At 62.8% G+C, this 18,909-nt stretch overlaps 4 protein-coding genes across 4 annotated transcripts, besides 1 other annotated feature; all 4 read left to right on the forward strand.

Annotated features, from left to right (window-relative positions):
• Positions 1 to 858: 858 nt before the first annotated feature.
• LPMP_060510 (hypothetical protein) lies at positions 859 to 6,324 on the forward strand (the record flags this gene model as incomplete). The annotated part of the gene is made up of 1 exon (XM_010705630.1): positions 859 to 6,324. The coding sequence occupies one exon, from the start codon at positions 859 to 861 to the stop codon at positions 6,322 to 6,324; it is 5,466 nt and encodes a 1,821-aa protein (XP_010703932.1).
• A 592-nt stretch (positions 6,325 to 6,916) lies between these two features.
• LPMP_060520 (hypothetical protein) lies at positions 6,917 to 7,852 on the forward strand (the record flags this gene model as incomplete). The annotated part of the gene is made up of 1 exon (XM_010705631.1): positions 6,917 to 7,852. One exon carries the CDS (start codon positions 6,917 to 6,919, stop codon positions 7,850 to 7,852), a length of 936 nt encoding a protein of 311 aa, XP_010703933.1.
• Positions 7,853 to 8,283: 431 nt separating this feature from the next.
• Positions 8,284 to 8,904: a repeat region.
• A 797-nt stretch (positions 8,905 to 9,701) lies between these two features.
• LPMP_060530 (hypothetical protein) lies at positions 9,702 to 12,260 on the forward strand (the record flags this gene model as incomplete). Its single annotated transcript, XM_010705632.1, has 1 exon — positions 9,702 to 12,260. One exon carries the CDS (start codon positions 9,702 to 9,704, stop codon positions 12,258 to 12,260), a length of 2,559 nt encoding a protein of 852 aa, XP_010703934.1.
• Positions 12,261 to 13,225: 965 nt separating this feature from the next.
• Positions 13,226 to 18,367, forward strand: LPMP_060540 (hypothetical protein; the record flags this gene model as incomplete). Its single annotated transcript, XM_010705633.1, has 1 exon — positions 13,226 to 18,367. One exon carries the CDS (start codon positions 13,226 to 13,228, stop codon positions 18,365 to 18,367), a length of 5,142 nt encoding a protein of 1,713 aa, XP_010703935.1.
• Between the last annotated feature and the right edge of the window lie 542 nt (positions 18,368 to 18,909).

Raw genomic sequence — 18,909 nt, forward strand, 5'->3', positions numbered from 1 at the left:
GCTGTTATCATCTTTCCCCTTTCTCTCCATTTCTTCTCACGTGACGTGGTTTCCCCAATGGGCCTCGAAAGGGGTTTCGTCGCTGCCGCTACGCCGCCACTACAATGACCACGGCCATTGCCACCAACATCAGCTTCTTACACGGCACTGTCATTTCATGGTTCATCTGAGGAACGTAGCCAGGCACACACCCACACACCCACACCCACACAGGCTTACCTGCACACTCAGCCGTGCGTGTTATGTGTGTGCGCCTTCCTGCGCGGCTGTCCCTGCGTGTTGTTGACTCGTTTTGCTTTCTTTCTTTTCCTACTGCTTGTTCTGTTCGGTGGAGAATTTCTCCCCTTCGCCGTCATCGGTGTGTGTGTGTGTGTGTGTGTGTGTGTGCGATTGATGAGCCGGTCAGCAGTAGTGAGGAGCGTCTTCGTCTTTCCTCGTTCGCCCTCCTCTTGAGTCGTGGTACAGGGAAGGTGTACTTGGGCGTGCTCGATGGAGATGAGCGGAAGAAAGTGAGCGAGGCCTTCAGCACGCCAGTTATACGAGCACACACGCACGCATACGCCCTGCAGAGAGAGACCAGGTCCACCGGCAGGCGCGTCACGCACACGAATCAGACGCATCACACACACATTATTGCCATTTTGTTTTTTTCTTTTTTTCCGTTTCACCAGCACACTGTTGTCACGGTTTTCGCTCCTCTATGTGCATGAACTAATCTTACTCAGCCATTTCTCATTTTCCCCTCTCGTCCCTCTCAGCCCTGCGTGTCTGTATGTCTCTCCCTCTCCTCCACCATCCCGCTGTTGGCCTTCTTCATACTTACCCACACACGCGCACAGCTCAAGCTGTGTAGCGCGGATGGCGTCACCGCCGCTGTCAAAGCTGCGGAACGTAACGTCTGCTACTGGTGAAATACATGCACCGCTGCCTCTTCATCTTCTTCCGCCATCACCCACTTCGGCGACTGCTGTGCTGTATGAACGTGTTCGACTTACCCCCAGTGCGTTGCAGTCCATTATCGGCTACCTGCCATGCAACGCCACCACTACTATCGGCAGCACATCCAACAACACCCGAAATGGCGGTTCCTCACTCGGTGTTGGTGGTGCCGCAGCCGGCAGGTCAGTACGCTCACCGCTCATAATGGCCGATGCGCTCTTTGCAAAGGCGATGCAGGCGCCATCCAGATCCGCAGCGACCGCCGCCTCCACTGGAGTACCGCTGACGCCGCCGGTGCCGGTGGCCGTGACGCGACCACTCGCATTCATGGCGGTGTCTCCGCAGTCACGGCGCGAACTCGAGATGTACCTCACCGGTGGCTGCGCACTGCCACCGCTCGGTTCACTGGTTCTGCAAGTTCGGCCACATCGACCGTCACCGGCCACCGCAGCGCGTCTGTCGCGAGTGGGTGTGCTGCATGCGTCACGCCGTCGCGCGGCCTCCCCTGTGCAGGTCGAGGCTGCTCATCAGCGCGATGAGACGGTGCTAGCGGCGCCACTTGCACTACTCTTTGTATCGTCTACGAACGTGATGATCACGTCGCTGCCCTTCCAGCCATCGCTCTCGCCTTCGATACCGCCAATCAAGCAACCGCAGGCACCAGCGATGACGACTCTGGCGAGGTACTCTGTTTCACGCGCGCTGCCGCCGCCGCCGCCGCCAATGCTGTTGTTTAGGCCATCAACTCCGCCACCACCAGCGAGAGCAGTGGGCTACGACGACAACGTTGGCCGTACGCCGAGCAGCTTTTCTGCAACGCCTCCACTGCAGCAGCAGTACCAACAGCTGTCCTCCCGGTCTACGGTCCATCAGAGTCGCCGAATTCCAGTGGCTGCTGTAACGCCACCCACTAGCTTCTCTCCGCTTTCCCCGGTGCCAGTGGTGCAAAGACACACTAGCCCAGTCTCGGCCCCGCACTGCTTGCTGAACACTACATCGCCGACTTCGACGACGCAGGAGATCTTCGATATGGCGGCGGCGGGGACCGAGAGCCAAGCTGTCTTCGCGTTAGGTACCAGAGGGGTCACCGCAGCGCGCATCGGTTTTTCCACCAGCGCGCCACTGCCTGTGCGGCTTGCGCATGCTACACCGTCTGCTACCCCTCTACCGGCGCCGGCTCCGCCGCCCACGTCCGCCGCCCTGCAGACCCTCTGCCATGCGCTGTGGTGGGTGCGCCGCGATCGATTGCCGGTGTCGCTAAGCCTCGTGCGGTACAAGCAGGCGGACACGCAGGCGTTGTGGGCGATGCTGTCGGAGGCACCTCCGCCACTCCCACAGGAGAGGGCGGGGCTGGTGATGGCGGATGAGGGCACGGGGCAACCATCATCACCAATGCACGAGCGATACGGCCAGGCGACACGCCCACTTGGTGAGTCTCAGGGAAGCTGTGACCCTACTCTGGCGAGCGAGGGCGATGTCGTATGCGGCGGCAGCCACAGCGCCGACGCGCGCGGTTTTAGGGCCCCTGTCGATGACCTGAATCGTAGTTTCGTGTCTCATCTGAGTGAAGCGGCAGCGATGGCTGCCAATGCCGAAAGGGCGACGTGCATAACACAAGTCACCACCACAACAATCGCCTCCAGTGGCTGCGTGCGCCATGCAGGCTGTTCTGTAGACTTCGACCCTGAACTGACACAACCGATATGCTCTCCAAGGGCATCAAGAGGAGAGGGAGCGGCTGCCAACGACAACGACGACACCCTTGATTATCATCTGGGCAGACCTACCGACACGGTGCTGCCGTTGCTTGGTGCACCGGCGGCCATCACGCTTCGCTTCCCTGTAACGCATCTACACGTGCACGGCAAGGCCGCTGATGCCGCGATGGCGACCCTGCTGCCAGCTCACCCGGAGGTGCGCTCGCTACGCCTCACGCACGGCAATTTGTCTGACGCGCAGCTGCGCCACCTCGCCTGCGTCTGCCCCGGCGTGACGCATCTTTCGCTGGCCATGAACAGCCAAATCCAGACGACCACCTTCTTGTGTCCGCCACTGTCGGACACGTCATCCGTATCGACCACTGTCACCACGGCCACCACGACGGAGACCTCACGGACGGCGGCCACCGTGGCGGCGACTGCTATGGGCTCCCCTAACCCGGACTTCGTGCAGCAATTCAGTCGATTGAATCAGCGAGGGGTAGACCACACTGCCGTCACCACCACCAGCACCAGCATGGCAGTACCGGCCCTGTCATCGCTTTCCTCTCGGTCCACGTGTGCGGCGTGTGACTCTGGCGGCGACGCCTCGCACGCACGCCTGCGCAGCTTGTGGGGGGCAGCGGCGGCGAGCGACGCGGGGAACGCGCTTGGCACACGCCGCGAGGGTAGTTATGCGACGGACGCCTCTCCGGTCCCGTCACCGTCGCATCCGTCCCACACCCCGTGCTCGGTGCGCCACAGCAGTCAGCTTGACCTATTCGCCTCCGACGAGGAAGGGGAGCTGGAGATGCGGATTTCGCTTTGGCAAGCTGCCCAGACGGAGGCGGAGGAGCGGCGGCAGCCTGTCTTCATTCTGCGTCCGCAGGACGTCGTACTGGGCAGATATGGTGGAACAGCAGTCGAAGACGGTGGCGGTTCTGGTGCCTCGATGAGTGGCGGTGGCAGGGACGCTGCTGCTGGCGCTACTGCCACGACATCCTCGCGCACGCTGCAGGGCAGCGCCATCGAGCCGTGGACGCCGTCGCGGCGGTGGTCTTCACTGCGCACTGAGGCCACCGCCATGAGCAGCGTATCAGCACACGCTAGGCCTGCCCACGTTCTTCGAAAGGCTACATCAGGGGCTCCACTACTGAGGGCTTCCTCCGCAGCAGTGCCTGGTGCGGTACTCAGCGCACATCGTCTGCCTTCAGCGACACATGCATCAGCGTCAGCTCCAATTCGGACTCACGCAGATCCTCGACGCGACCTGCCGCCGCGGTCGAGCAACATATTATACCCAGACCTGACGGTATCGCCACTGCGGTCCTACGCGCCGACGTTGACTTCCGCCGCTGTGGCGGCCTCGTCGTCATCCCTATCGCTGCCCACGCCTCACGTCGCTACTGCTGCTGCTGACGAGGCGGGGAGCAGCGTGGCTTCAGCAAAGGGGGTCGATGTACGTGCCCTTGCCGTGCCAAGCCCACCCGCACCTGCAGCGCCGGTGCATCCTGATCTATCATCCAGTGACTGGGCAATGGAGCCTGCTTTGCCTCCTGATTCCCCACGCCATCGCTCTCGCGAGCGTCGCCACCATCGAAAGGGTCACAGCAGCTCTTCGTCGCGGTCGCGCCCTACGTACTGGGCTGACACCCTGGTCGACCTGGACCTCTCCTATACGCAGGTGTTTGACGAGGATGTTGCCCGTGATCTGCCGCAGCTGCGGTGCCTACATCGCCTTTCTCTCGAGGGATGCGGGCGTCTCTCGCAGGTCTCATGGCTGCCGCTGCTTCTTCATCTGCGCGAGCTGAACTTGTCTCTGTCCTCCGTGCAAGGACATGCGCTGCACCCGCTGGGGCGCTGCCCACGGCTGGTGTGGCTGATGCTTGAGGGGTGCTCCTCATTCACCACCGTTCATCAGCTGTGGAGCAGGGAGGCAGACGCCACCGCAGTCGATGAGGCGACTGCAGCAGGGAGTGTCGAGGCCGCTCCTCTGCTGACTGCGCTCCGCGTTCTCATCGCCTCCAGCACAGGTCTGACCGATGCCGGGCTTCGTTCCCTCAGCAAGATGGTGGGGCTCGAGTGCTTGGTACTGGACCGGTGCCCTGGGGTAACGGACGTTAGCGTCGCTGCAACGCTGCCGTCTCTGTGCACCCTAGATGTCAGTCGCACCCGTGTGTCGGCGGAGGGGGTGGCGGGCTTGCGCCTCTCTCGCACACTAAATCAGCTGCGGATGCAGGAATGCCCGGCGTTGTCTCGCCTACCAGTACTCTTGGTTGCGCGCGACAAGAGTGAGGCCTCCACAGCTGGTGGTGGTGCCGGCGATGAGCTCTCGAGGCTGCATCATCCGAAGGCAACAACGACCGGCATCGCGCATCGTCTGCTCCACAAGTGCCCACCCTTGGCTGTGCTGGACCTTTCCTACACAAGGCAGCTCACCGCCGACGGGCTGACAGGGCTTGTGGCTGACGAAGAGACTTTGACAGCGCAAGCTACTGCTGCCGTGGCAGAGCACCTCGCATGGCGCGAGGTGGTCCCCGACGACCCCGACGGCATGGACCTTGCCGTGGCTGCAGACGAGCCGTTGCCACCCGCATTGGTCTTTCCGCATGTACGCCACGTGTTGCTGCGCTCGTGCGACGCCGTGACGCACATTCGTCCACTGCGCGGCTTCACGAACGTTGTAGAGCTTGATCTCTACCACACCAACGTCACGGAGGCTGCTCTGACGGCTGCACTGGCGTCGTGGACGGCTCTGGAGGTGCTCAACATCGCGAGTACGCGAGTGCGTTCGTTGGCCGCGTGGTGCCCGTACGAGCCAAGCGAGACTGTGGGGACTGCTGCAGCGGTCGCCAGGCGGGGCGGGGATGGTGAGAGAGCGGAAGACGACGGCGACCTGCAGGCGGTGCCGCCACCACTGCCGTGGCACGGCCGACTCCCCGCCTTTGCAGCCACACTGCGCACACTCGCGCTTTCAAACACCGACATTACAGCGGCGGGCCTCGCGGCGTTGGCGTTCTTTCCTCAGCTGGAGGTACTGCAGCTGGCAAGCTGTCGACGACTGTCGTCCTTGCGATTCCTGGCGCTGGCTGCCGACGGTGCAGCGCGGCGCTCGACCCTGACTGAGCTTACCGTCACTGGGGCGACGCACCTCACGAACGCCGAAGCGTTCCCATATATCATGTTCTGCCCTGCCCTCCGCTTTCTCTCGCTGGTGGGGTGCGTGCAGCTAGGCAGTGGCGGTAATCCACCAGGAGCGAGAGACTCGCAGCACAGACACTTGTTGTCTTGTACTGATGATGACGTCGGCGTCCTTGGCTGTCTGCGAGGGTTGGCAGAGCTGAACCTGTCCAATACTGGAGTTGATCTTCTTGATCTGAAGTGCATGCTGCGTGCGTCGACGTCGCCGAGTTCACTGACAGCGACCGCAGCGCAACAGCACCAGCATCTCTCTCAACATGTGTCCTTGTCGCTGCAGCGCCTATGGCTGCGCGGGTGCCACCACCTGGACGAGAACGCACTCATCTCCACCGCGACCGCAGCGCTGGAGTACGGTGAACCCCCATGCGACGGATCCCGCAGCAGCGGCGGCGGTCCCATGACGTTTCGGCTGCTGCCCCTCTTGCGCGAGGTGTATCTCAGCCATGGCAAGTACGGCGCCGCGGTGCTTTCTAGTCTGCTCAGCTGAGCGACTTGTGCACCGCCATCCGTGACGTACTACTCCCTCTTCCACATGCGCGCCTGCAGACCGTTTCTTCTCCCTTGAATGACACAAGCCTGTAGAAGGCTGGAAGGACAGGGGGCGGGGTGTGCCCGCTCTCTCCCTCCCTCCTCCACACGTACGTGCGGGAGGGGGAGGGGGGAGGGTCAACCGCGCGGTGTTGGGACCTAATTGGGCCGCTTTTTCGATTGACCGGCGTGTGCGGATACCGAAGCGTACGCGATTGCACGCACGCACGCATATACTCACCCCCCCTCTTCTGAAGACTTGGCACTCCTTCTCCATCTCCTCCCCTCCCCTCCTCTCCCTTCTCTTCTTCTCACGGTGGCGAGGGGAGAGGAAGTGCTCGCCTAAACTCAGACAGACACACAGCGCCTACGCATCCGTGGCTGCAGCGACCGGAGCAGCCGCCCCCTTGTCTTTTCTTCGCAGCAAGCATCACACACACACTCCCTCGTTTTAGTTCTTCTTCTCTGTGCGCTCTCACTCTTACGTCTTCACACCATTCCCCTCCCTCCCTCCCTCTCTATACTCGCTCTTCTGCAGTGGCGCAGGAGAGATGAGCAGCAACGCGTTCTCGTCGGGCTCAGCGCCGAACGTGAGCTCCGCCGCCGTCGGCACGACAGCGCAGCAGGCCGACACCCTTACCCGCAACTTCATTCTAGGTATTCCGAGGGGGGGGCTCTTGCCGAACAGCCCCGAGGCGGCTGACCTGCAGGCCGCCGAGGCCTTCGTCAGCGACATTCAACAGGAGATCCTCGCCTACGACATAGCGAACGCGAGGGCCATCGAGTCGTACGCGGTTCGGTGCTGGAGCGCCGTGCCATTCTTCGGTCGCCATGCGAAGCGCGCACTGGAGGCCGAGGCAACTGCGACGGCGGCTGCCGCGGCGGCAGCAGAGGAGACCCACAAGAGCACAGACACTGCTGGTGTTGCTGCTGCCGTCGATGGCAAGGTGAGCTCTTCAGGCGGGCACGGGCTGCATCTCTCCCCCGAGGAGGCCGCCGCTGCTCTTCAGGTAGGCGGCGTCTACCTGCACAGGCAGACGTCGCAAACGCCACGCGGCTTCAAAGTGGAGCGGACATCAGCGATTGAGCTGAAGCAGCTGTCGCAGTTCACCGACGGAGCCCGTGATGCATCTGGGTCGAAGGCCGCGTCGAAGTCTGCTGTCGCTGTTGCTGCTTCCAAGACCGCGCCTGCGCCGGAGGTGAACACATGGCTCTTCCGCCGGCAGCATCCCAGCTGGGTGCCGCTGATGCAGCGATGGTGGGTGCCGTGGCTTTGCTGCGGCAGCATTGTGCTGATTTGGACCCCCGACGTGTGGAAGCTGCGCACGCTGTACTTCTGCGATCACCAGTACGCGCTCTTCCGGCAGTCTATCCACAAGGCGTACTGGTGGGCGACGATGAGTCCGGAGGACTACGCGGCACACATGGCTGACATCACGGCGGAGCGACCGTCTAGGGTGAGTGGCGCGAGTTGCCCGTTCGAGTAATGATCGTTTGCGGGCGAGGCTGAGATCGTCAGCGGCCACACATGCCCACGTAATGCCTAATGGAGGCACGCGCTGATGGGCCACCCCCTCTCTGCTGAAGGGGTCTTCCCCGTAAAGAGAGAGAGGCACGATCAGGAAGGTGCTTGGCGACGCTGTTACTGCCACTATGATAGGGACAAACAGCAGTCTGCGCCAGTGCGTGTGCGCGTGTGCGTGCGTGTTTCTGCTCAGGGAGTGGGGCGATTGGGTGATGTGCCGGTTGTTCCTCTCTTTTCCATGCCATGCGTTCACGTGCCATCAATTTCCTTCTCCATCCACCCACTCCTCTCTTTCCCCTTTCCTCTACCTTCTGCGTGTCTGTGGCTGGCGTAAGCGCTTTCAGCTGCGTCTTCTGCCCATTTTCGCCTCATCGCCCTGTGCCTCTGATGGCCCGAGGAGGGGGAGGAGAGAGACACACGCCACAGTGCGCGCGGCATCGCAGGGGTCCGGTTCACCCACTCTCTCTCTCTCTCTGTAGGGGGGAGAAGCCCGGCAGGCCCGCCCCTCTCGCTGCCAATGCAGAGCCACGTCTGGTGGTGGCGGGGCCAAGCGACGGCGACGTGGAGGGGAGGGGGGAGGTCAGAGCGATGCATCGCTGCGGATGCCGGCGGTCAGGCCGTGGATGGCGTGACGTCGGAGCGGGCCGCGGCAGTGGGCGTGCTCGCACCATCCACCTGATGGGCACGGCGCCATGCTGACTCGACTGTATCCCACCCGGCCCCCTGGCTGCCCAGTGGCGTGGTGGTGGGGAGGGGAGGGAGGGGCCCGAGCGCCACCCCGACGAGGATATGCGCGACGCGGCGACCGGCGCAGTGGGAGCGACTTCGAGGCGACGTGCGAGGCGGAGGTGGGCAGAGTTTGAGGCCGGCGTCGTGCTCAGCTGACTGGGCCTGCGCATTGCTGTGCCGCGTGCCTACGGCCGCTTCGCACCCCGCGGTGGGCCCCCTGTGGGGTAGCTCCTGGTGTAGAGTGGGGGGAGGTTTGAGGCCATACTGAGTGGCGCAGAATGGGCGCGGTAGGAGAGAGAAGGATCAAAGAGGGAAACGCGTTGTCGCCTGTGCTCTCTTATTCCCTCTCTCCGCTTTTCTCAGACCAGGAGTGTGTCCACCACAGTGCGAGTTGAAGGGGAGGGCAGAGGGAAGATGGTGGTTATACAAGTGTGAAGGACAACATCAAGGACGTGTTCACATGACGTGCGGTGATCCCTCACGGTGGTGCACCTCCTTCTCCCCGTCCCCACCGCCGCTGCACCACCACCTTCCTCCGGTTGAGCACCCCTTTTCACTGGCACGCTCGCTCCTTAGTCTTGTGCCACGCCAGACTGCTGTCTTCTCTCCGCGTGAAACGCTTCGCGTCTAAGCATGAGTGTTAGAGCGCGTAGGAGCAACAGGGTACTGCGCACCTGCGTGTTGTTTCCCTCTGTGAAGGGGCCACTGCTGCCATGGTGCATGGGCTGCGAGGGAGCAGGAGAGCGCAGGCCGACCGACTTTCGAAAGAGAGAGACGAGGTGGGTGCCCTCGCACGCGAGACTGACGCCTTCTCTTACCCGAATGCTCCCCTTGCATGCCTCCGCCGCCTTTTGTATTTCCTCGCCCCTACTCGATCCCTCCCTTCTTCTTTCACTTCTTCGCTGACACTGTCCAGCTGCAGCAAGCGACACCCCTACAGCCCCATACACGCGGAACTAAAAGGGCAACGAGTCTCGCACAACCCCCTCCCCTCCCCTATTTCTTCCCCCCCCTCTCTCTCTCTTACTCCATCGGTTTAGGTACCCCACTCCGTTACAGCAGCAGCAGCGGCGGCGGCAGCGATGGATCATCTGTGCGTAGATCCCCACGACGCTGCTGCCACCAAAATTGAGATGTGTGAAGTCGATAGTGCACCGGATACCCCTGTTGCCGTAGTAGCTGTGAACGAGGGAGCTGATGCGTCTTCCCCAGCGCTCGAAGAAGAGCAGGCAAGCGCAGACGAAGACGGTGGTAGCATCGGAGATGCCCTCTGCGAAGTGGAGGCCGAGGCTTCGATGTTTCTGCAAGCTTCTGCCGCCGAGCTAGCGCCGCTGCAGCTGAGCGCACTGACACGCAGAGTCGAGATCGCGCCGCTGAACGCCATGACGATTCTCTCGGGTGTGCCGGTGGTCTCAGCGGTGGATGAGGTTTACGTGCCCGCACCGCCTAACGCCTACGCCACGTCGATGGCAGGTTACTCACAGAGCGCTGCCGCACCGGAAGAAGACGACGCCGCGCCTGTGGGGTTGTGGATCTCGCCGGCAGAGACGAGGATTGACTTGACAGCAGCTGCTGAAGAAGGTGCCAGCCAGGAGCTGTATGATCGGCAACAACAGGTGCAGCTTCAGGTGGATGGCACCGCATCCAGCCCGCGCGAAGTACCAGTGACTGCGGCGGAGGTGAGCGACTCACAGGCGTGGGCGATCGACTTCGCACCTGCAAAGCGAATGCCGACCCGCAAGATGACGAAGAAGGAGAAGGATGCAATCAAGCGACTGCGAGTGCGCCGTCAGACCATGGGCGCGGACAGCGAGGGCAACACTGTTGTCCCAGTTGACGCCAGCGCGTTAACCGGGTCGCTCTCTTCGTCGCCGCTACAAGTGGTGCAGCTTGACACCCTCGCCTTGGACCGCGACGCACTTATTCCAGTGAATCTGAAGACGACACGAGCCGACCTCGAGGCACGGCTGGTACTTCGCCTGCCACGGCTGCTGTGTGTGAACAAACAGTACCCGCGCGCCTGCGGTATAGCCTCGCTGACATCCGTGTACAACTACCTGTACAGCTGGCTGGGCGAGAGCGCCGTCGGGACTAACCGCCCGCCACACTCGCAGGAGGAGATCATGTCAATTCTAGGCTTTGAGCCGCCGTTTGGCGAAATTGCGTGGGGGTCGTTTACCGGTAACGCCACGCTAATCCGCTGGTTCCACGCGCTGAACCGGCACTTCGGGGTGCGCGGGCGTGCATACATTCTGTACAAGGTCCACGGTAGCGGCAAGACGACGCACCTCTACAACAACAACACCGATGCGCTGGCAGCCGTGAAGGCGGCGCTGCGCGACCCGCACTGCGCCCTCATATACCATTGCCACAACCACTACATGGTGCCGATTGGCTACCAGGACATCCCGCTCGCGCAGGCGGACTTTCTGAAGCCGACCGTGGCCGAGTCCAGCTGTGACACGACCATCTTCATTGGAGAGGTTAGTCGTGGCCGGCACGAGGCGATGTACGCCCGCAAGTGGTCGCAGATTGTGAAGGACATCGAGTGCAAGTCGCCTTTTTTCTTTAACATTCGCCACCCCGAGCAGGGCGTGCAGCGGCGCGAGCCAAAGAAGAAATTATCCAAGGAAGGGGCGGACGAAGGTGCTGACGTCACTGTTCGTGCTGTGGCCGCCACCGCCACCACTGCTACTACCACCGCGGCGGTGGCGGTGGCGGCCACAGCACAGATGAGGGATGCGGATGGGTTGCAGCAGCGACAGCAGAAGCGACAGGCCCAAGAGCTACAGGGCGGGAACTCGAGCGAGGCACACAGCCCCGCTGAGACTATCCTTGTTGCACTGCCGAATGCCATTCCGCACAGCGGTGCTACTGTGCTGCGCGGCATCAGCGATAACGATGTCGATGCTGACTTCCTTGACGATGCAGCGTCCAACACCAGCAGCGATACGATCGAGGTGATGGTCTTCGCCGCCACCACCACACCACCACTGCCGCCAGCAGCGCCGTCAACATTTTTGCAGCAGCCGCTGCCGCACACCTCCTCATCCCCAGCGGTGTCCACCATGGCCGCTCTCAAGCCTGGCCTTGCTAAGTCGCCCGAGGATGTGGGTGACGGCTTGTCCATTGCCACAGTGGTGCAGCTGCAGGCACTGGCAGAGAAAGTGGTGGCAGTTGCGCAGCCTGGTGTGAGCCATGAAAGGAACGTTAGTGTGTCTTCCGCAGCTCAGTCTGCACCACTGTCGCCCAGTGGCGCGGCCAGTGCTCCTCTTGCGAATAACGCCATGGCCTCGATGAACGAAGCCGTCAGCTCAGTGCCTGCGTCCTCGCCTCTACCAGCGTCGTCCTCGCCGCCGCCGCAACAGCAGCCGAAGCTTCGCACAGCCTATGCTGGTATGGATAGCGCAGCGGAGGCGTCCCACTTTCCGCGGTCGTCGCCGTCGCCAGCTGGGCCGAAGAAGGAGCGTGGCAACTTGCACTGTATTATTTGCTTCCGCAATGACGAAGTGGAGCCGAATCTGGGGCGGTACGAGGACACCGCGTTATGGGTCGCCGGTACTGCCGCAGCGTCGCCACGGTCGTCGGTGTCCTCGCTGCCCCGTGGCGGTAGTTTTAGTAGTAATGAGGCCGACGTGTGACTTTGTTCGTCAATGCATGCCACATGTGCAGGGCTATCACCAGCCAACCGAGCGAGGACGTGCACGAGTGGGGTATGCGTGGTGGAAGGTGTGGGTGCGTATGTATACACATATTGTAGCTGCTTCTCCGAGGAGCTCTCTCTCTCTCTGTCTCGCTCTGCGCGCGTGCGTCTGCCACTGCTGGAATGTGCGTCTGTCGCGGCTGCATCTCTACACGCTCCCTTCGTTCTCTATCGATGCGCGGAAAGAAAAGGCGATGAGGGATGCCTCGCAACAATATTTTCAGTCTTTGAAATGGCCCCGATGTGGGGGCACCTCCCCATCCATAGCGATTCATTCATTGGTACGTGTGCGTGTGCGTTTGTGTGTGGACTCCTCCGTCGATTGTACAACCCCCTCCCTCCCCCCTCTCTCTGTCAGGAGGACATGATGGCTCCTACGCGCCGTTCGACTTTGTAGTCCCTTCCTCTACCTCGCCCCCCCCTCGCCTCCTCTCCCCCCACCCGCACTGCAGTCTCTCTGGTCCCCCTCTTCCCCTCTCCTCTATGCCTCTACGCATATGTTTCAGATTTGCGCTGTTTTTACTTCACCCAGGAATCACAGCCACCTTCCATCATTATCCTCACCGCCACCCTCCCGACCACTCTTGGCGCGTCTTCTGTGTCTACTGGGAAAGGGGGGAAGGGGAGAGGGATCCGTGCTTGATTGGGGCGGGGCGTGTATAACCCTGGTGGGTAGCCGCTACCTGCCTACTCGCATACTGGAGAGAGACACCCATGCACGCCAACTAGCGCACCGCTCTTCTTCCCCATTTTCTCTCTCTCTCTCTCTCCAGCCATTCTTTGTCCGTATGAAAAGGGCCCTCTGTGTAATCGGCGTCTACGTAGGAGACCGCCACCACCACCACCACCGCCACACACACACACACACACACACGCGGACATTAGCAAACGCGACTGCTGACGATGAACAACGACCGTCGTCGCGAGGTGCGCCATGCACGCCGGTTGCGGCGTCACCAGCGTGGCGGGGCCGACAGCAATGATAGCCACGGGGTGCGCTCCCGCTCTGCCGCTGCTAGCACCCACACTATTCCGCCACCACTCGGCGCCACACCGGGTGTGGTGATGGGCACAGGCGCAGCGGGATCTACAGCTAGCGGCCGCCGCACCACAGCTGTCACGACCCACGACGAGGCGCAGCGCCTTTCCGAGCGCATGCAGCAACAGCAGCAAGTAAAGAGCCGCGCGGATCAGATGCTGACGCAGCGCGAGACACTCATCCGAGAGCGGTACGCGCCAAACTCGATCACTGCCACAGCGCATGACCAGACGCAGCAGCAAGTCTCTGCCTACACCTTTGACAAGGATGACTTGCTGACCGGCCTAATCGGCGATAACAAGGCGAACTTCCTCAAGCTGGATCACGACCTGACGGAGGACCACGCGATCGCCACCCATAGACTACACGCCTCTGTCTTTGCGCACGCGAACAGCTTCCTCCTCCTGTTCCGCGACGTCGACCGTGCCAGTGACCTCGTTGAGGCTCTCAAGGCCAACGTGCAGGGCACCAAGGCCGCAATCTCTGCTATCAGCAAGTACTCCTCCGCCAACATCATGGTTGATGGAGAGACGTCTTCGACTGGTAAGCTGGCTGGCTTTGCCACTGCCCGCGTGCGCGGTGGTGATGCCGGGAGTAGCAGCGTGTTCAGCACAGTGCTCGGCCGAACTGCTAGCGATGGCGATCCACGACGGTTTGCACGACCGAGTCTCGTTTCTCGTCGTGTTACACAGCGCTACGCCTCGGAAGGCAGCAGCGATATGACATGGCTGAACGACGCCGTCGTCGACCTCGGCTGGGGCACCGGAGGCGCTGCGAGTACCGACTCATCGGCCGCCGCCAGGTCCAGCCACGCCACAACGTGTGCTTCGACGATGCATCGCAGCGGTCTGGCAGATGAAGAGGAAGCGGCGACAGGCGGTTGCGCGGATGCCATGACGACGAACACCGGCGCCTCTTACCCGACGACGCGCGGGTTGAATGTCTCCTCGGTGCGGCAATGGCGACACGTGATCGGCATGAGGGCCAACCTCACCACTAGGGGCAGTACCGGTGACCGCGATGCTGCCGAGGGAGGATCTGCAGCGTCAGGGCGGCCTTTGCGCAGTGAGGTGAAGGACAATTCCCGCTCGTCGGCAGGGCCCACCGCCGCTGCCAGGTCGGAGAAGGAGGCCATCGACACCGCCGCCTTCGTGGGCATCCTGCGCGAGGAGGCGAATCAGCTCCTTACGGAGCGGCGCCACGTTGACGCAGCGGAGCTGCTGTACCGCCTTGCCGACGAGGCGACAGCGAAGGGGTGCGTGCCGTTCCTTCTGGACCTCGAGGCGGCCCTTGTCAGATGCGTCATCTCGAACGTTGTCAAGATACCGGTCACGCCCCTGTACGTTGAAAGCCTCCACGTGCCGCTGATCCAACTCCTCCTCCGGTTTGGCCGCTCTCGCAGCGCGGCCGCCGTGTACCTGACGATACATACGTCATGGCTGCAGAGCGAGGTGCAGAGGCTGCAGTCGCGCGTGAACCCTCAGTACGCGAGCCTCATCGCCGTGGACTTCCTGGTGAGGACGACGCGGGCGATAGTGCGGCGGCAGCACACCCTGGGCCTTTCCCTCTCAGCAGCGCAGGCGTTCATGGAGGACGGGAGCGCCGGCACGGCTGAGGCGGCGGCGGTGAGCAAGACGGACGGAAAGCGACCTGTTGCTGGGGCCACCCGCCCCACCACCATCACTCGCAGTGGCGCCGTCGCAACGCAGAAACCTGGGCCACCGAGGGGAGCGGCTGCCGCTTCGCCAGGGACCTTGATCCCGCCGAACTCAGCTGCACTGCTGTGGGTACGCTGCAACGTGGAGCGCTTCGCGTGCGACGTACTGGCGACGCACCTGCTGAGCTTCGGCACCGGCACGGACGGTGGCGACCCAACTCGCATCCGCCAGGCGGCACAAATGATCGCACAAGCTTCGCGTGTAATGCAGACGCTCAGCACTGACGGATTCGCCGGCTGCGACACCCTCATCATGCGGCAGCTGACCCCAAGCCTGGTCATCCTGGAGGACGACTTCACGCGGCTGACCGGGGAGTTGGTGGAGCACGGGGGCCGGGCGATGATGGAGCAGGTGATCATGGGCAGCCTCGCCTTCTACGAGGCGAACCTGGAGAACACAGCGGCCATCGAAGCTGCTGTGGCCGCCCCACCGCCTACTGCCACCACGGCCTCAGACGCGACGACGGCGATCCCAAAGGGATCAACGGCGACAGAGACCCCGTCGCTGCTGCCGATGCCGGCACGGCCGGCGCCGCGAAGCATCCCGCCTCCCTATCACCCCTCCCGCTGTGATGACGTGGCCCGCAAGGTGCGAGTGCGTTGCCAAGAGCTGGTGCAGCTGATTCGCACCCTCCCACTCTCTGGACACTCGCTGCTGATCCAGCTGTTGCTGGCGCCTGCCTCCTCCTCTCTGTTCAAGAGCGCGGCCTCGGCAGGCGGCGCAGCACAGGGCGCGTCCTCGCCGGCGCCGGTCGACTTTTCTTCCAGCGCGACTGGCGGGGCAGCCGCCTACCCCACGAGTCGTGGCCGTGGCGCGACGGCGGTGCTCGGCAAGGCTGGCGCATCCTCCACAGCGCCGCCCCCGGCTTACCTCAGCACAACCCCGCCGCCGCTGCTGTCGTCTGAGCGCTTTCGGTTTCTGCGCTATGCAAACGGCTGCTCCAGTACGCACGTGCGCTTGCTGCGATCCTTGTGCGGTTATGTGGCCGCGCTGACGGGGACGGACCAGCTGCCGGCGGAGGTCATGGCCTCTGCGGCGGCGCAGGAGCAGGAGGGCACTAATTCGACCGCTGCTATGGCGATGCGGCTGCAGCAGGCGGAGTGCATTGCGTACCTGCTCACGAGCGCAGTGGTGACGGAGTCGATTGATGTTGTGCTCTGCAACTTACTCTCGCGCATGATGGTGGTGCTTCTGCGCCAGCGTAAGGCGCTCGTGCGGTTTCTTTCGTCCGAGGCGTTTCTGACGAACCACCGCCGTGTCTTTCCCTCGGCGGCCGCCAAGTCGGCTGTGTCAGACGCGCCTCTCTTCTCCGACCCTGCCACGTCACCGGCGTGGGTGCTGGATAGCACACTCTGCCTTCTCTCCGACTTACTAGGCCTCGGTGCGTGGGTGTCGTTCTTTACCAGAGGCGGGGCGATGGCGCACATGCTGGTGGACGCGCAGTTCGACTTCCGCACGCAGCACCTCGAGCGTGTACAGCGGGAGGTCCCGCGGCTCGTGCAGGAGTGGATGTGTGTAGCGCTGCTGCTCAACGCCGATGTGACTCGTGCCAATGCCGTACTCGCCCTGCCGACGTCGTCGGTGAAGGCTTTGGAGCCATCTAGGTCGCTCCTGGCACCGCAGCAAAGCGTCCTGTTCGGCTCCCGGCTGCAAGAGCGCGGTGATGGGTGGCCGACGAGGCTCTGGTCGAAGAGCAACGTCTCGTTTTCTGCAGTCGCAGCGACGACGGCAGCCACAACGGCGAAGAAAGTGAACAAGGCGGATGCAAACACGTCGTCCGTGTTGTTGTCTATTCCCGTCACGTCACCTTCTTCGGCCACGTCGCCGCCTGCAACGGCAGCTGACAAGAAGGCCGCCGTCACTCCCCCGTTGTTCGCTGATGCCGGCGTACGGGAGGAGCGGGTGCTGAGCCTCATCATGACGTTCCTTGATCGCAAGTACTACACTCCCGCCGGCTACACGGTGCACCGCTGCGTCGTCGACTCGGCCAATGTGTCGTTCGACGGGAGTGCAAGCGCTGGGTTGAATGGCGTGTGGACTATTCGCAGTCAGTTGAGCAGCTACCCTGAGTTCCCGATCGGCGAGATGCGCGAGCACCGAGGTGACGAGGTGTTCCTGTTTCACTGGTGCGTGCAAGTCTCGCTGCACCTGCTCACCTTCTTCCAGGAGCGTCTTATCACGCCGAGCTACGTGATGAACCAGCGCGCCGCAGAGGCGCAGGGCAGCATGGCGTCCCTCCCTTTGAAGGGCTGCATCACGCCGCAGGAAAACACTGTACTCGCGGGGTGGTGCGCCGGCGGTGGCAACTACGTGACGGCTGTGGCACTGTTGCAGTTTTTGGTGATGCGGCTGCTGCGCGACGGCCTCTGCCGTGCCGACACGTGGTCGGCGGTGTACGGCTGCCCTGTGGCAGAGTGGCGCCGCGACGAGGCGGTGCTGCGGCAGCAACTCTTCTTCTTTTCTCTCTTTGCTTACCTCTGGGCGCCGCTGTTTACGGGCGGTCGCGCTCCGCGGGCGCGCGCAGCCAGCGCTGTCCGCACCACTGCGGCCAGCTCGTCTCCGACCAAGGAGGACGCGCCGGTCAGTTCGTGGTTGGTGGACGGCCTCCCCTCGCTGGCGGTGCTGGAGTGGATGACCTGCGGTGGGGTACTTACCCCCTCGGCGAACGCGGATTCCGTCGCTGCAGCGATCACGTCTACCGCGCTCGCCACCATACCGGCCAGCCTCACCGCTGTGGATTTGTTGTTTTCCACCCCAGGCACCCTCCACATGGCATCAAGATGTGGCGAGGGCACTGAGGTGGATGTTACGGGCGCCACTCATGCTGCAACTGGAGCTGGTGCCGCGTCATGGAGGGCTAAGGCGGGCGGCAGCGGTACTGCAGCGGGACTGGCGTCGGCAGGTGCCTCACCGGCAACGGCCACCAACGCGGTACTGGCGAGGCGCGAGCTCTTCGGTTCATGTGCCTCCTACATCCCAGATGGCCCGTTACGGGTGCTTCGACACTTTTTCGAGGTGCAGCTGGGCGAAAGCCGCGCCATTCCTGCCGTCACGTCAGATGTCATGCGTGTCCGCGTGGAGCGAGCCATGACAGAGATTAACCTCCTTGACTTTGCCGGCACGTCGCTCGGCATGGACGACAACGAGAGCGAGGATGACGCCAGCTCATTGACGGCGACCCGCTCCTCCTCAGGCGCCGGCTCAGGGGATCGGAGGTCGCCGGCGCGTAAGGTGACCTTGAACAACTTGCGCGACTTGATTGCCGTCTACACAGTGCCGCTTTCTTAGCCGCACAAACAGTGTCAATCGATTGCGTTGACGCTGTTTGTGTGGGCGCTGTATCCCCATAATGGCAGCCGCTTGCTCGTGTAGGTCTCGTTGCACCAGTGCTGTTTTTGCCCTTTTCGCTGTCCATTGCCTCGCTTTCGCCCAACGCACCAACAGAGAGGCACCGCCCCCCTCTTCCTTACGCAGAGGGTGCCGTTCGGGTGTGCCGCTGCCGGCGTTGCTTCTGCGCTGCGCCCTGGAATCTCGGAGCGCGTGTCCTCTTGCGGCTGCTCAGGCGTGGAGGGGGGAGGTGTGTGCTGGTCGGTGTGCGCGCCTTGCGTTGTCGCGGTTTTTCTCCCCCCCCCCCGCGTTTCCCTCGCTTGGTTGTCCTCTGCCGCTGCGCCGCGCGAGGGGTGTCTCGCTCTGGGGGTTTGCTAGGTCGCGGCCGCGGGGGGAGGGGGATCCTGTACTTCGGCTAAGGCGTTCCCGCCCTGCCCAGGAAGGAAAGCGTCCGCCCCGTCGAAACTACGGCGGCAGCGCTAGGCGGTGAGCACGGCGTGGCC

Source organism: Leishmania panamensis, assembly GCF_000755165.1.
Source record: "Leishmania panamensis strain MHOM/PA/94/PSC-1 chromosome 6 sequence".
Lineage (NCBI taxonomy): Eukaryota > Euglenozoa > Kinetoplastea > Trypanosomatida > Trypanosomatidae > Leishmania > Leishmania panamensis.